Source organism: Glycine max, chromosome 15 (genome assembly GCF_000004515.6).
Source record: "Glycine max cultivar Williams 82 chromosome 15, Glycine_max_v4.0, whole genome shotgun sequence".
Classification (NCBI taxonomy): domain Eukaryota; kingdom Viridiplantae; phylum Streptophyta; class Magnoliopsida; order Fabales; family Fabaceae; genus Glycine; species Glycine max.
Window position 1 is genome coordinate 43,437,743 of NC_038251.2, and position 16,458 is coordinate 43,454,200.

At 34.0% G+C, this 16,458-nt stretch overlaps 1 protein-coding gene and 1 long non-coding RNA gene across 5 annotated transcripts; both read left to right on the forward strand.

Moving 5' to 3' along the window:
- Nucleotides 1-5,335: 5,335 nt before the first annotated feature.
- LOC100810110 (pentatricopeptide repeat-containing protein At1g09220, mitochondrial) lies at nt 5,336-9,993 on the forward strand. Of its 4 annotated transcripts, XM_041009660.1 has the most exons (5): nt 5,344-5,552; nt 6,035-6,103; nt 7,153-7,250; nt 7,449-7,537; nt 7,734-9,993. In XM_041009660.1, the coding sequence occupies exons 4-5, from the start codon at nt 7,456-7,458 to the stop codon at nt 9,203-9,205; spliced, it is 1,554 nt and encodes a 517-aa protein (XP_040865594.1). In that variant the 5' UTR covers nt 5,344-5,552; nt 6,035-6,103; nt 7,153-7,250; nt 7,449-7,455; the 3' UTR covers nt 9,206-9,993. The 4 variants fall into 4 exon arrangements, with proteins under 4 accessions (XP_006598075.1, XP_025981514.1, XP_025981515.1 ...); XM_026125729.2 differs by lacking the exon at nt 7,449-7,537 and having other exon boundaries at nt 5,343-5,552; XM_006598012.4 differs by lacking the exon at nt 6,035-6,103 and having other exon boundaries at nt 5,336-5,552; nt 7,153-7,537.
- A 1,370-nt stretch (nt 9,994-11,363) lies between these two features.
- LOC100810638 (uncharacterized) lies at nt 11,364-13,379 on the forward strand. The gene is made up of 3 exons (XR_418518.4): nt 11,364-12,280; nt 12,373-12,493; nt 12,625-13,379. It is a non-coding gene; the product is annotated as an uncharacterized lncRNA (long non-coding RNA).
- Nucleotides 13,380-16,458: the final 3,079 nt, after the last annotated feature.

The following is a 16,458-nucleotide window of genomic DNA, read 5'->3' on the forward strand; positions in this document are numbered from 1 at the left end:
AATTTTGGTAGCATTTTGCATTGATCTCCAAGTAGACAACATGAAAGCGGTGACATTAATTCTCTAACAATCAAGTATGCACTCAAAGAACAACTAAAAATGCATTGTACCAGAATTTAATCAAATTAAACAAAATAATCTCAACCTTAACGCATGAATCTACCATAAAAATATGACTCTCTCCAAACTGTCCAAACAGACAATTCAAGATTCAATACAATGATTAATGCAAACTATCCGCAAGAATCCTTGTATTCAATCTCAAACAGGAATCTAAGGTTCACTCATGATGAACATATATTGTATAGCATATATCAATTCTCATTAATGGCGGTGAACAAGTAATAAAAACATCGGTAACAAACAACATCAAAAGTTTACAAAAAACATTTGTACCTGTGATGATGAGTAGCATGGTCCAAAACATTTGTACATCAATCATCAACCATATTTCTAACATGTGACATGCAAAATTGGATTGACAAACTTACCAACAATTCCAGCAACAAAGTAGTGTGAAGCCGGGTTGGAGTGGGAGCAAGGAAGTCAACGCTCAACAGAAAACCAAGCAAGTCAAGACACCCCAAATATGCCAGAAACAATGAAATAAAAAACTTTGGGATATTATTTGAATTATTGTTCAAAACTAGAAAAAATTATACAATTCTAAACATATATAGGAGATATAAGGTTGACTTGGTGTTGGTGGCAAAAAAAGAAGGAAAGCAGGGAGAGGTCATAGGGTTTGAATCCATTTGCTAACAAAAACTAACAACTAACATTTGACAATAAATAAAAACAGTTCAAAACCTATTTAGAAATTGACCAGATATGTCCATAAAGAATAATTTATTTTTGGATACTGAAAGAAACTTTTGGTATTATAGAATAAATTAAACAACAAGAAGTTGAGCTAAAAGGAGACTAAGATATCACCAAAACAGAAAAGGCAAAATGCATCATAGAACAAAAATGAAATAAAAAATGCAACTGTGGGGATGTGTGATCCTTGATTAATATATAAAGCTTGTGACACCAGGCTACAAAGTTATAAAAACAAGTAACTATGGCTAATAGAGTAACTAAAGCTTTTGACAATACCAATAACTATGGCTAACACTAACTATTTACTTTTAAACAAAACAAGCCATATATCCTGGTCAAGAAAACATATACTAGGAGTAATTTTCTTTATAAATGATTATGAAAATGAATTATCCGCATCAAAAGGAATAAGACAAGGAATTTTGTTGGTCAAACAAATATCAAAATAAGAATGTCAAAACAACAATTATGTACAATGATTTATAATTCAGTCCCCAGACCATCTATAGAAAAAATTAAACACCTTGGACCTAGTAATCATGATTAAAAGCAAAACTAACAAAAAATATTTTGATCCTCCCCACTTGTTCTTAGGCCACTAAGATCTTTTCTTCATGGCCCATCATCAAGATTCCAGAGGAAAAAAAGAAATTAATACCAACGCATTAGAAAATGCAAATTACAACAAGTGTGCAAAGAAAGCTCTAGTGATACATGTTCCTATGCAGAAATAAGAATTGATGCATATGTATTTATCTGTATATAAATGAAATTGTCGTATAAAGTAAATGAAATTGTTATTATAGTGAATGAAAAAACCTACAAAGAAGCCCCACCAAGTTCAACTATTCCAGTTGAGCCTCTCGTCCCAAGTTTCCAAGAGCATAATTTACAACAACCCAAGAAGAGATGTCTTTTTCTTCCCCTATATTTAGATTATAAACTTCATTATTGACATGAATAACTTCACCTCTAATAAAATCAATGGTAACAGATATAAAATCATTAAGAATTTCCAAATAGTTCATAAGAGACAGTAGTAATAAATCATAATTATATAATTTCTAAGATGTGTGCCTAGTGAATTTAGGTGGGTATTCTACATCTCCTTGTGGTTGTTTACTTATCTAGTTCATAAACTCTCTAGTTTACTTTCTAGAGAACTAGAATCCCTTCTCCAACACTACCACTTTTATATATGTGCAACACCCAAGCACATAGTAAAGACAACAGCTCCAAACATAAACTACTAAGAACTAAAATTGTTAACAATGAACAGTCTCACCATAGCAGCTCTAATAAATAAACCACCAACTAACCAGAGACAAATTCAAACTTTACTAAGCAGCAAAGTCTTGTACATTTCCTAGAACAAGATCCTAATTCCAATAATTCTCAAAAACGTGTGCTTCAAATAGAGAATAATGCAAGTAAACAAAGTTAATTAAACTAAACAAAAAATCATCAACAATAGTACACTTTAAACACCAGAGCAATGCTGAAAATTTATTCAATTCAAACACTGCTTCCGAAAAACAAAATACCCAACAATGAGAAAAAGAGATTTACAAAGAAAAAGGAGGAGGAGGAAGACGTAGGGCATGGCGCAAAAAAGGGAAAGCAACATTCATGGAGAGAACGAAAAGGTGAGTGGTGTTGGCATTGGAGACAAAAGAAGAAGAAGAAGATCTAGAAGAATCGAAAAAGGGTACGTCTTTGTTCAACACAACTTACTAGGACACGACGGCGAGCGTGACGACGGACACAACCAAAGCGCAATGGCAGAGACGGGATCAGGGATGATGGCAGTGACGACACTTGCAACAGACACATGGTCAGAGTCGTCAAGAGTGTGGGGTTGCGAGACTGAGCGCTGGTAGAAAAGGTTAGTTGATTATATTTAATTAATCAATTTTAATTAATTATTTTTTCTAATTTATCTTTCATTGAAATTTGGTATCAAGGATAAGAAATAATTATTGAAATTAACATCTCAATTAAATGAAAAGTATTTTAAAAATATTGCATTAAATAAGATAAAATTAGTTAATTTTTTTTATATTTAATATTAAAAAAAGTTTTTCAATATATATTTGGGACTAGAGAAGTAATGTTCACAAAGTGTATTTATGCAAAATGTTGTAAAGCTTTATTATATATAAAGGTCATGTGAAAAGAGAAAGAACTATATTAAACCTAAGAAAAGAGGTCATTATTCTAAGTGAGAGCGATCATCCATTTAACTGTATGAGAATGACCACGTAACGAAGTTAAAGAATTTCTATGATTACCCTCAGTTGCCTCCTCTTCGTCTTCAGCATTTTCAAGTTTTCATTCTCTTCCAAACTTATGTCCTAGCAAATTTATCAATAATTACTCAATAAAAATATTATTTGACAAATACAAAAATAATAATTTTACTTGGAAAAGACATTAAATTATTGTTTTACAACAACTACAAATTTTTTAATTCGTTCATAAATCACAATCATATTAGATATATTAGAAGAATTTGTTAGTGGGGCTGTGAGAGAAGAGATAAAAAGTATGAGAGTGTGAATCCTTTATTTCAGAAGAGGAGATAGATGAGGGGGAGGAAGAAGAGGAGAAAGATAGAAGGAAAAAATATATGCTTGATAATCTTATAATAAATAATCGTTTAATTTATCGATAGAAATTATTAAATTAATGAATATACCTATTCTTCTCGTCTAAAGATATGCACAAGATTCTATTATTCATAAATATATTAAATTAAAATCATTCATGTTAAATAATATCAATATTAAAGTAAGAGATAATAAATAAAAATAAAATTATATTAGGTAAAACCATATACGATTTTTTTTGTCTGCAACGTTATTTTAATATTCATTACTTTTTAGGGGGCATACGTACGGCGGGCTTACAGAAATATACTTTATAATTTGAACTAAGTTTTTTTTATTATCAGAATACTATTCTTAGTGAAATTTATGAGAATAATTTTTTAATTTATTTTAATAGGATTCATATTTAAATTTATGATATAAACCATGTAAAAAAATATTAAATGTTCAATTAATTATTTATCTAAATGTATCATTACATCACAATGAGATAGTTCTCATGCAAGGGAATTTTGACAATGGAATTTGAGTTGCACGTACTAAGATTGTCTGACCCATATATTTGTCCACTAAAACGTATATAGGGTAATTTTTTTTTAACAGCCAGAAAAGGATATAATATTAGAAATGCTACCAAACCTGCCCACAACAGAATGCAGTATATAACAGAAACTGATACCTACAGAATATGTTACGACCGGCACCTTCAAAAAGTAACAATAAGAACCCACATCGTAAATCCCATCAAACCCAATGTAGGCAAAACAGAATTACAGCATATATAAATGAGTGCAGAACCAAATCACCAAAAGAGAACCCGAATAAAAGTCTTCAAGACAGATTCCTTAAGCAAAGCAGCGGCTCCATAGTCCATTCAAAAAGGGAGACATTAATCCAGCTAGCTCCAGGATCTAAAGGGTAAGTCACGTCTCTCATAATATCTGGATTGAACTAAGTTGTAATTCTTGAATAAAATTATTTGCTTATATCTCTTTCTCAAAAGAGACATACCCTAGGTTGAAAAATTAGAACAGAATACTAGTTATATTTTTGTATTGCTTATCTAAACAATCCCACCCAAATTAGAGTATAAAAATTAAACATTACTCCTCCTATAAATATGAATCGATATCATCTATTTTTTGGTACAGTTTTCCTTCCATTGTTTTTCAGAAATATCATCTATTTTAAAAGTGTTATAGGAATCCCAATGTTAATTTATTTTAATATGTGATAATTGATACTCAAAAAGGAAAAGGAAAAAGATGATTTGTCTGAATGAGAAATTATTTTATACTTTCTTTTTCTTCTTTTAAACTTATTCATCTTTGAGACCTCCTATTTCCTATCCACTTATTAATTAATGTGCTCAATCAACAAAGTTTAATACAATAGATAGTTAAATTCTTTATGCATACTTATAAAAGTAAATTTCAGGGATCGTGCGTACATAAAAGATTTTAGATTTTGTTAGATGAAAAAACCCATTTTGATAAACTTCATATCTCAAGAATTAATCTGGCTGTTATAAGAATATCTTGCTTTTAGGAATAAAAAAAATAAGTGATAAAAATAATTGGTTATCTTATAGTCAATGAAGAAATGAAAATAAAAATAAAAATGAAAGGACAATATTTATGAATAATTTTATAATGGATAGCTCGGAAGACTAGGTAGTCGGTCGTCTTCAAAGGTCAAGGGTCAAATTTCAAGCACCGCATTCATATTTCAAATCATACCTTATTAGTGGTTTTTTTTATTAGTTCTCTTAAAGCAATTGGCTTTAATTAATCAGCATTTAACACAGGAGAAATGTGCAATTTAGTAATTTCGTAACGTCATTGTTTGTTGTCTCAATTGATTATACGTTTCAATTGTATCAATTATTAAATAAGTAAATAAGTAATCATGTCTGAAAATTTAATCGACTCCAGAATCGAATTCATTACTATACAACTTTTTGTGTTGGGAACGAAAAATACATTTATTTAATTTTGAAACGCTCTTTATCTTCTCTTCCTCCTCATAGGCCTTGCTATGAGCTCACTCACGCATTGAAGAAGGCAACGGTCCTCGCAGCTCAAATCTGCAAATTAGGGCTTTTTTTTTTCCCCAACGGTGGGTTTTACTTTTCTATGAAATTTTAAGTTTTGGGGTTTTCTATCAATCAGATTCCTAATCCAATTTCATAAATTATCCCTTTCATTTTGTTTAATCTCTCATGGGTTTTCCTTTTCTTGCTCGAAAGTTGGCAACTTTAATAAATTCCAGATATAGAAATTGTGCTATTAGATGCAAGCAAATTTGTGTTCTCATCTCAGTAGCCAAGGCAATTTTTTTTTTCTCATTTTTTCTGAAAGAATGATGGGACCCCACTTGCATCATCGTCAGCTTCGTTCTAGCTATTACTTTTCATTTTGGGAATACTTGAAAACAGTTTTAAGTAGGAAAATCATGTCTAAATAAGCATTGTGTAGTTTTCATGTTGTGTCCCTTCACTCTTCTCTGTGATTGCCAAATTCCCTTGTTTATTCTCTCTGACTTTCTCTTTGAGTTTTATGGATTTTGACACATTTGTTGGGCTGAAATTCTGCTTGCAGGGTTCAGTTTATTGAAGTTTTACAATTTCGTGGTTCTGAAACTATTAGATGGGAAATTGTTTGCGTTAGGTGAGAATATTTGGATTCTTCAAATTAGAATCTTTATAGTTATTCTCATTAGAACTTGAAAGCCTAAAGCTTTCCTGCTAAACGTTATGTTAAACAGATGGCATACTCTTCCACTGTAGGTTATGATTTTGAATGTCTGTAACATTTTTTTTCTCCCCTGGTACAGTTTATGAGGATAATAGTGTAAGGAATCCCTGCTGTTGCAACCTGAATTGATGGTCTTTTTCTATGGCTTTTCTTTTTGGCAGAACTAAGTTATTTGCTTGCAACATCTAGAACCTATACTTTTACATCTTCATTTTGCCTTCCTGGACTGCATTGTAAGTAATCATTAGCAGATAGATTGTAAAAGAATATAAAAAAACTTGAAATGGAGAAATATACTAGGAAGATATCTAGATTATTGTTAGCACCCTCAATTGTAGTAAGATATCTAGATTTCTAACATTCCCTTTCATTTAAGAGCCCATTGGACTTTAAGTGTGGGCAATTCTTATACTGATGATATTCAACATTATGTAGAAGAATGGAGGTGACGAGGTTTGAACTTTTGTCCATTTGGTTATAAAGGCTCTAATACTATGCCAAAAATTGTTTGTCCTTAGAGCTTAAGCTATTAGGTAGAAGCCTATGAATGATTTTGTATTTCTAAAACGATCTATGGTTTATTGATACTGGAATATCATCAATCATTTCTATTTTGCAGTAATGTACTAATTGCTCTAATCTTGGTCTATTCAGTTGTGTTTACTAATAGCTTATCCTTAGAATTCTGGCTTGTTTCTTTCCCTTTTTCCCGCTCTTCTCTATCTTTTGCTTTTCTTGAATTTCATGTTTTTAATGGTACTGAAGGGCTCGTCTTTAACTTCATGATATCTAGGAATGCATTTTTTCCTTCTTTATCCCTATCCATGTGAAAAACCCACAAAGGCAATAAAACAAACCTTGTGGCACCTCAATGCTTCTAAAACAATTTTGTAATGTATCAGTTCATGTCTATCATTAATAATTCAATTGACTGGGAAGTTTCATGTTTCTAATGTTTGCAGGCTCAAGCAGATGATGATTCTGATCATACTGTGGAGTTTGCTCAAGCACGACACGTGGCGGTCAACGTCCAATAAAACCGTGACACGTGACAGTCAAGATAATTAATTAACAGTCAACATCCAATTTCGGGGTTGGGAACTTAAATAACGGATTGCAAAAAAATTGGGGGATTAAATTCGTGAATTAAATTATAGGGGGACCAAAATTGAACTCTGAGAAAAATAGGAGGACCAAATTTGCAATTTAGCCTTTTATAAACTTAAGCAAATGGGCCCTGAATCCCTAGGCATTACAGGTTTGAAATGGTTGTGTCACTGTGGAGAAGTCACACTGCTTCATCAGCATTGAACTTGTTCGCCAGTACTTTTTGCCGTTTTTCTTCTGGTACATTCATTTATCCTCTCATTTTTAGCAATTAGAACATTTAAATTGAGTTTCACAGTATTTTTATAGCAGATGGAGAAAGATGGTAAAAATATTGGAAATTGTGAATGAAATACAATATACCTTGCCATTGGTCATTGCATGATTATGCTTGGTATGTCACTCTTGAAACTGAGGCAACCTCTTTCACTTTCAGGTTGTGTGGCAGAAGCAATCATATCCACAACCACCATCTCTCCCTGTTCTCCGTATGCTTCATCCTCTCCCAAACCCAAACACCCACAACACTTGATCTCCCTTCTTCCCAGAGACCCTTCTCAACGCCAACCTCTCCAACAAGTCCACTCTCACATCATCACATCTGGCCTCTTCTACAACCCTTTTCACAACACCCTCACTTGTTTACTCCTCTTCAACAACGTCATCCGTTGTTACTCTTTTGGTCCTTATCCCCATGAAGCTCTTCACTTCTTCACATACACCCAACACTGCCACATTTTCTTGACATACCCTTCCCTGGACACCTTCTCTTTTGCCTTCCTCTGCCATGCTTCTGCCAATCCAAATTACACCCACTTTGGGACTCAGCTCCACGCCCTCATTTTCAAGGTTGGTTTTCAGTTTCAAGTCTATGTGCAAACTCGGCTGTTGCAAATGTACTCTAGTTCGGGCCTTTTAGTTGAAGCAGCGCAAGTGTTCTACGAAATGCAGCACAGAAACTTAGTTAGTTGGAATGTTTTTATTACTGGTTTGATTAAATTGGGTGAGGTTGAACTTGCTTGTTCCGTGTTTAATCAGATGCCTGCTCGGAGTGTAGTGTCATGGACTCTTGTTATTGATGGATACACACGAAGGAATCAGCCCATCAAAGCTTTAACTTTGTTTAGGAAAATGATTGAAGTTGATGGTATAGAACCTACGGAAGTTACTCTTTTGACCATTTTTCCAGCTATTGCAAATATCGGGTGCATTAAGATATGCCAATCAGTTCATGGTTATGTAGAGAAAAGAGGCTTCAATGCCTTTGATGTACGCATTACAAATGCATTACTTGATTTGTATGCCAAGTGTGGATGCATAGCTAGTGTGAGTAGATTCTTTCAGGAGATACCTGACCAGAGGAGGAATTTGGTATCATGGACTTCAACTATCTCTGGTTTTGCAATGAATGGGATGGGGAGGGAAGCTCTAGAGAGTTTTGAAAGCATGGAGAAGGCTGGGCTGAGGCCGAACCATGTGACATTCCTCGGTGTTTTGAGTGCCTGTAGTCATGGCGGGCTGGTTGAGGAGGGGATCAATTTCTTTGTTAAAATGGTAAAGGATTGGTGCCTTGTACCAGACATCAAGCACTATGGTTGTGTGATAGATATGCTGGGGAGGGCTGGGAGGTTAGAAGAAGCTGAAAAGATTGCTTTACAGGTACCTCATGAGGTTGCCAATGCTGTGATGTGGAGGACACTGCTGGGTGCTTGTAATGTTCATAACAATGTTGAAATTGGTCAGAGGGTGACCAATAAAATACTGGAGATGGAGAGAGGACACGGTGGAGATTATGTTCTTATGTCCAATATTCTGGTTGGTGTTGGGAGATTTAAGGACGCAGAGAAGTTAAGGGAGATGATAGATAAGAGAATTGCCTTTAAACTTCCTGGCTACAGTTTTGTCTAGATGATATATATGTGCACGCCTGAAAACAGATAGTTCAAGTGCATGTTCATGGCACCCATGAGAGACATTGGCTCTGATAATGGAGCTCCACAAAAGAAGATTGTGTAGTCCCTCAAAAGGAAGGATTGCATCAAACACTTTGCCAGCGTCAGAGAGAAAGTCAAAGTGGGTGTAAACGGCTATGAGCTTGGTGGCCAAGAAGAGCAAACTATGCGCAGTGGTGAAAACCAACTGAGAGTGAAGTTAGAGAGCTTGTTGGAGAGTGAGGCAATATTGAAAAAAAGTGTTGAAGGAGTCATTAAGTTCATCATTATGGGTGACTAAGAATGGTTGCATGTGGATGTGGGTGGTTGAACGAGAGATGATAAAAATGGGTTGGAATCGTTAAAAGAGTTTGCAGAAGCGCTCAAGGGCTGCATTGAGCATTAATGAAGCTTTTATTTCTCTCAGTCGTAGTGCCAGAGATCAAATACTTTCAAGGCCAGGTTTCATGGGAATCGGAAGATGTAGGTGCATATTGGGGTGCTTTCTGGCCCAACTGCAGGGCTTAATAAATATCCTTAAGAAGGTCCAATCCAAACTTGCTGGTGTCATGAAATAGCTGAAGCAGAATGGAAAGGATGAGATTTTTTTTTAAAACTTTTGGAAGGCGGAAAGGATGAGATTATGTATAATAAATTTAGAACAATTTGGAAATGCACCGATAGTGTAATACTGTCATTACTTATAAATGTATGAACGATAAATTTGTTGAGTTTAATAATAATTACCTTAAAAGTTATGTTAAATTAATTTATTGGTTGAAATTTTTAAACCGATATCATCACTTTACATTTGGCTGCTGTAGATTCTACTGTATTTTTGTTTTTTTTCACTGGTTGGCCGTGTGTTTGTCTAAGTTATTCTGTTAGTGGGCTTTTCATATTCAAAACATTATTATGTTCTCATATTTGTCCTTTTGCTGGTAGATCTGTAATTTGTAGAAAGTTGAATTTTGCATCATAATGGACATATTTTGTATTCTGATTTATAATTCCGTTATTCATTGATATGGAAAATATTTTTAAAAAAGTGATTTTTTTACATTAGAAAATATTTTTTTATTGAAATTAATTATCATATATATATATATATATATATATATATATATATATATATATATATATATATATATATATATATATGCATCGGGGGATGCAAATGCGATGTTTTGGGGAGAATTGTCACCTTAAAAAATATTGATTTATTTTTTTAATTTTTTATAACATCGACAATGAAAAAAATTAAAAATATTTTTTAAATATGAAAATGCATAAATGATAAGTCTAATTTACAGAGGCTTATATATTAATTTTAAATTTTTTTTATCATGACATTATAGATTTTTGTAAAAGATGTTTTTGGTTCCTAAACATTTTGTAAAGTTTACTTGTAGTTCCTAAACAAATTTGTTAAGGTATTTGATTCTTATATAATTTTCTTTTGTTGTGATCAAGTAACACTGATTATTATAACCAAGTCAAGTTGCCAATAAGTTCACCAATGTCCACGGGATTCAGGCTATTATGGAAAAAGTTTCATTCTTGATGAAGAAGCTGAGACAAATAAGTATTGGACACTTTTTTAGGCGTGGCCTTAGCATTGTTTCATTGGGATTCACGTTTTAACCTTGTTAGAAATAAAAGTATCTACATGTGACATATCTAGAAAGGGAGAAACTGTGTTATCAAACTTACATGTTATATATGTTAAACCTTGAATGATGACGTCACTGACCCCATGATAGATAGACATGCCCTGGGATATTATTTTCAATCATCAACGTCAATACTCGAGCTGCCCTGTGATATTATTTTCAATCATCACGTGCAAGTTCATATCCAAGTGGAGATGATAATTTATTTGATCTAAGTTCTTTCATATTGTATATGATATTATGGAATCTTTGCAGAAACAATTTTTTTTATTGTTTACTTAGACTCCTTCAAATAATTTATAACTAAGTTTAGTAAGTTTAATAGTGAAATTTACAAGTAAAGTTTATTGTTAAGTTTTTTTTAGGGGAAATGCAAGAGTGTGGAAAGGACATGGGTAAAGATGCATATTAACTGGAGGGGAAGGACATGATGGTGGGATGAGATATAAGAGAGGGTGGTGGATCCAGCCAAGAGTGCTCTGGCAAACATCTTAATCGGTACCCATTGAAGTTTCCTTTGCTTTGTCTCTTTATCATTCTTTATTATTACTCAACACAACACAACCCACAACCCCTTTGTGTTGTGGTGTTGTTTCTCTGCATGCCCAACAAGTGTCTCCACATGGTTCACGTTGAAATCTTCTTCTCCACCTCCCTTCGTTACTTACCTCTCTCCAACAACTGTCATAATCTTCTGCACCACCAGTATCCATCTATCTAGCTTTTACCGCTTTAATTAAAAGGGAAATAAATAAGGTTGTTGGGTGTAAATTTGAGATAGTTGTTGCACCACAAAAATGAAATCTTCTTCTCCACCTCCGTTCGTTACTTCCTTCAACATTCCGCAAAAAGTTACCTCTATTTTGACCTTTGTCTTCATACTTTACATACCTTTGTAACTGTGTTCCATTTTTATTTAGACTTTCCAGTTTACATTCTGCTAATTTTTATATCTAATTTGTTGCATTCTTTTATTATTATTTTCACCATCATCCTCCATTTCTGACTTCTTAACTATGTTCTTATTGCTCCTAGAGTCCTAGGCACTGATTATTTACATAAACCGTGACTTATCATGAATTTATTTAATTATGGGTTCTTTTTCATTTTTGAGTATTATATGTGTAGTATAAATTATTTTTTGGTTCTTTTTTTAAATGACAAAAAGACTTTGTCCCTAGTTCTACTTCTTGACCATGTTCTTTCCTTGCTGTATTTGAGCTTTTATACGTAGATAATGTTATTCCTTCCCCCCGCTAAATAGAGATTACACAACTCCTAGAATGACAATGGACTGACAAGTTGCACTTGCAAGTCCTAGTTCATACACAGTTAAGAGGATTTTGTGCTTGGAAATTCTAGTTGATCCATACCCCAACGTAAGTTCTTATATATTGATTCCATTTTAATAAAGACAAATCAATTACTTCATGATACAGTTGAAAATTTTCTTTTCTCTTTGTTGCAACAGTTCCATTTTGTTTTGTTGGAAGGTTTCTGAGACCTAGAGACAATTCTCTGAAACAGGTAGAAGCTTCTAGAGGTTGTCGTGTGTATATTAGAGGAAAGGTTCAATGAAAAATCCAGACAAGGTAATGAAGGCCTTGATATGACTTTCTAGGTCTAATATTAAAAAGTGTGAAATAAATATGATGCTTATTTTTATTGATCTATATATTATTCTTGTGTAATGTCTAAGATTATTATCCTTTCAATCGTAAAGGAAGAAAAAATTAAGAGGAAGACCAGGCAGCATCCCAATGAGCAATCCCACATTTTGATTGAGGTTGATTTACTTGCTAATATTGTTGACATAAGGCTTTGGCAAGCTCAAGAAATTATAGAATTGCTCAAACCTACGGTAAGTTCCTTCACACCATGTCTTAATATTCTGTCCTGTGGGTTATGTTGTGTGAATTGACTGCTATTGAGGGTTACTTTCATCTTTGGTCAGTATTATTAAGTTTGTGATCCCTAAAAGTGTATACATATTTAAAAGCTTGAAACTTCCCTAGGAAATAAATGTAAACAAACGACTTATGTGGCATATTTAAAAGTTATTATTTTTTATACAATAAGAAGCAAATATGGCATACATATGATGTGATGTGATGTGCGCACACAGGTGCGACCCATTTGACTCAGTGATATTCAAGGCATCGATTACGAAGGGAACATGTCCTGTAAATCCTATCGTGCGAGAATTGTAACACACACATACACATAGTCTCGATATATTGTAGGCATTAATCAGATATTCGTGTCAAAAGTTATAGCCGTTTAAATTTGTTAGTGCTTATGTGTCAAATTTTCGTGTGTCTTGATATACAGACACAATCTTGATATATTATAGGCATCAATCGGACATCTGTGTCCAAAGTTATAGTCGTTTGAATTTGCTAACGTTTCCGTGTTAAATTTTCGTGTGTTGATATATTATGTGGCACAATCAAACATTCTACTCAAAAGTTATGACAATTTTCAGCGTCTCGAAGTATTATAGGCTGCAATTAAGTATCCCAATAAAAAGTTATGACCATTTGAATTTATCCGGAGCTTTCGTGTTCAATTTTAGACTTCTCGGTATATTATGAATCTCAATTGGACACCTGAGTCAAAAGTTATGACAATTTGAATTTACTTAGAGTTTCTGTGTTCAATTTCGAGTGTCTTGATATATTATGAGCATCAATCAGACATCCGAGTCAAAAGTTATGACCATCTAAATTTGTTCGGAGTTTATGTGTTCAATTTCTAGCATCATAATATATTATGAGCCTTAATAGGACATCCGAATCAAACATTATGGTCATTTGAATTTGTGAGGGGTTTCCTTGTTCAATTTCAAGCGTTTCAATATATTATGAGTCACAATTGGATATTCGTGTTAAAAGTTATGATCATTTGAATTTGCCTGTAGCTTCCGTGTTCAATTTCTCGTGTCTCAATATATTATGGGTCTCAATCGGACATTCGAGTCAAAAGATATAGTAATTTGAATTTGCCTGAAACTTCTGTGTTCGATTTCAAGCATCTCAATATATTGTAGGCTTCAATTGGACATTTGAGTGAAAAGTAATGGCAATGTGAATTTACCCAGAATTTCTATGTTTAATTTCAAGTGTCTGGATATATTATGGGCCTCAATCGGACATCCAAGTAAAAAGTTGTAGCTTTCTGATCTGCCCGAAACTTTATTTTTTAATTTTGAGCGTCTCGATATATTATTGAACTTAGTCGGACATCCAAGTCAAAAGGTATGATAGTTTGAATTTGCTAGGAGATTTTTTGTTTGTCGTAACCTACCCTATGACAGGGGTACGAAGGTGAAGAAAAAGAAGCGTCTTCTTAAAAAGAAAACGCATGAAAGTCGCAACCAACATTTATTTGAGAAATATGTTAGAAAAAAATGAAAGAAAAAGGTCTGCGAATATTGATAATAAGGATTCGGGAGTTGTTTACGTATATGGGAAGTTATTAGTACCCTACACGCCCGCCACAAGGGGTAACAACCTTTAATCGAGTGTGCATAACGTGACTTCTAAATTATTTACTTTTCCCATTTTATATTTTCTTTATTTTTTGGGGTCAACAAGGGGCTGCCCTTGTTCCTACGTATCCTCAGGTACGATGAGAAATTCATACCTATGTAGTTCTTTAAAGCAAGAAAAATTTGTGTGTTGAACTGGTTTTATGCTTTTGAAAGATACATTTTAATTGACAAAACAAAAGGGTCGTTAAGGCATTGGACCTTGAAACGAACTCAAGTGACTTTTTGATGGAGAGAAATTCAGTTATGAATTAGTTTTATTTTGGTTTGGTTTATTAACTTTTAATCTCTTTAAAAACAACTTAATGACACTAGTGATTGGTTAAGATTAAACTTTACAAAGAAGAAGAGATTAAAAGTAACTGTGTAATTTTTAAGGGTACATAGATCATGTTCAAATCTTAAAAACAAAACTAACTGACTGTCGCTCGAAGAACACAAAACTAGAAACGATGTAGGGAATGATTGCAGTTGTGATTTGGTTTAACCGAGATTACAGCGTGAATGATCGGTTAGATTTTGTTTTAACAGTGATTAAACGAGATTACAACGCAAATGATCGATTGAAATTCATTTATCATTTATTAGGTGAGAAAACGGCTTAAATGAACGGTTAAAGCACGATAAAAATGGAAGAAAAGAAAACTGAAAGTAAGCGAAATTAAAGTGAAGGTACACAAAACAAGTAGGGACCACTAAGGGTGCATAGAATGAATTGAAAGATTCGATTTCGGGAACTTACCGGTTGAAGATCAAAGAACGAACAAAGAACGGTGAAGAACGATGAAGAATGATGAAAAATTTTCACAGAATCGCTTACGGAAGCGTTACGGAAGCACTTCGACTCGATTTTTCTTCACGAAAACGTGTTTTTTGCCCAAAATAGCCGAAATGCATAGCTAAGGGGTGATGAGTATTTTGTGAAACAGCCCCCCTCCCTTATTTCTAGGAAAAAGAGAGGTGCTTGTCGCCCAGAGACTTAATGAAGAAGATTTCTAAGCTCACCCGAATTACTAAGTTCACCCCCCTTTTCGTATTTTACGGAAAAGTTACGGAAGCCTTACGGAAGTGTTTTGGATTTGATTTTCATCATTTTTTCTCTTCCCTTTCATCAATCTTAAGTGAAATATGCTTACCCAAGGTTTTCAGAAATTTTACGGAAACATTACGGAAGCCCCGGAAACCATTTTTCAAAAACGTGGAGGAGCTTGTCGCCCAGTTGCTTCCTCCTTCAGCAACCCAACTTCCAAAATGTCTAGGAAGGGCCTAGACTCGATGTGCTATTTACACCCCTTCCTCCTTACGCAACAATGTTCTTTTTGACTTTCGGAATGTTGCAGAACTTTACGGATTGCGCAACAATGTTTCTTTTTTACTTCCGGAATGTTGTGGAACTTTACGGATTACTTAACGATGGGGGTTAAGTACCTCGTGGCGGTCAAGCGAAGGTTGCATGCCACCAAATAATGGTTCCCGGACAAAATTAGGGTATGACAGTTGCCCCTCTTTACTTACCTTTTATCGGAGATAGGAGGAAAGTAAAGATAAGACACTGATTTCGTCTGTCTCAGTCTTTTCCGTAATTAATCTATGATGATTCCCGAAGGCCATCCTTTGCCCATCATGGGGATTTAATTGATCTTAATTACAATAGTTCCAACCAAAACGATTTGAAATAATTGACTCCTGTCTCTCCTTCTTTTTCTCTGAACAACACAGAACAAAAAATAACATAATATACACGTATACACATTTTTTGGTGAAGGAACCGATTGGGAAAATAACAAAAACTGTATTTTCCCCTCATCGGGGGCTCCGTACTTGATAACGGAGGATGCATGAACAGCGCTAGGCAATCAATTCATGGGACTCCAGACTCAATGATGGAGGATGCACGAACAGCGCTAGACAATCAATTCGTGGGGCTCCAGACTTGATGGTGGAGGATGCATGAACAGCGCTAGGCAATCAATTCACGGGGCTCCGGACTTAATGATGGAGGATGCA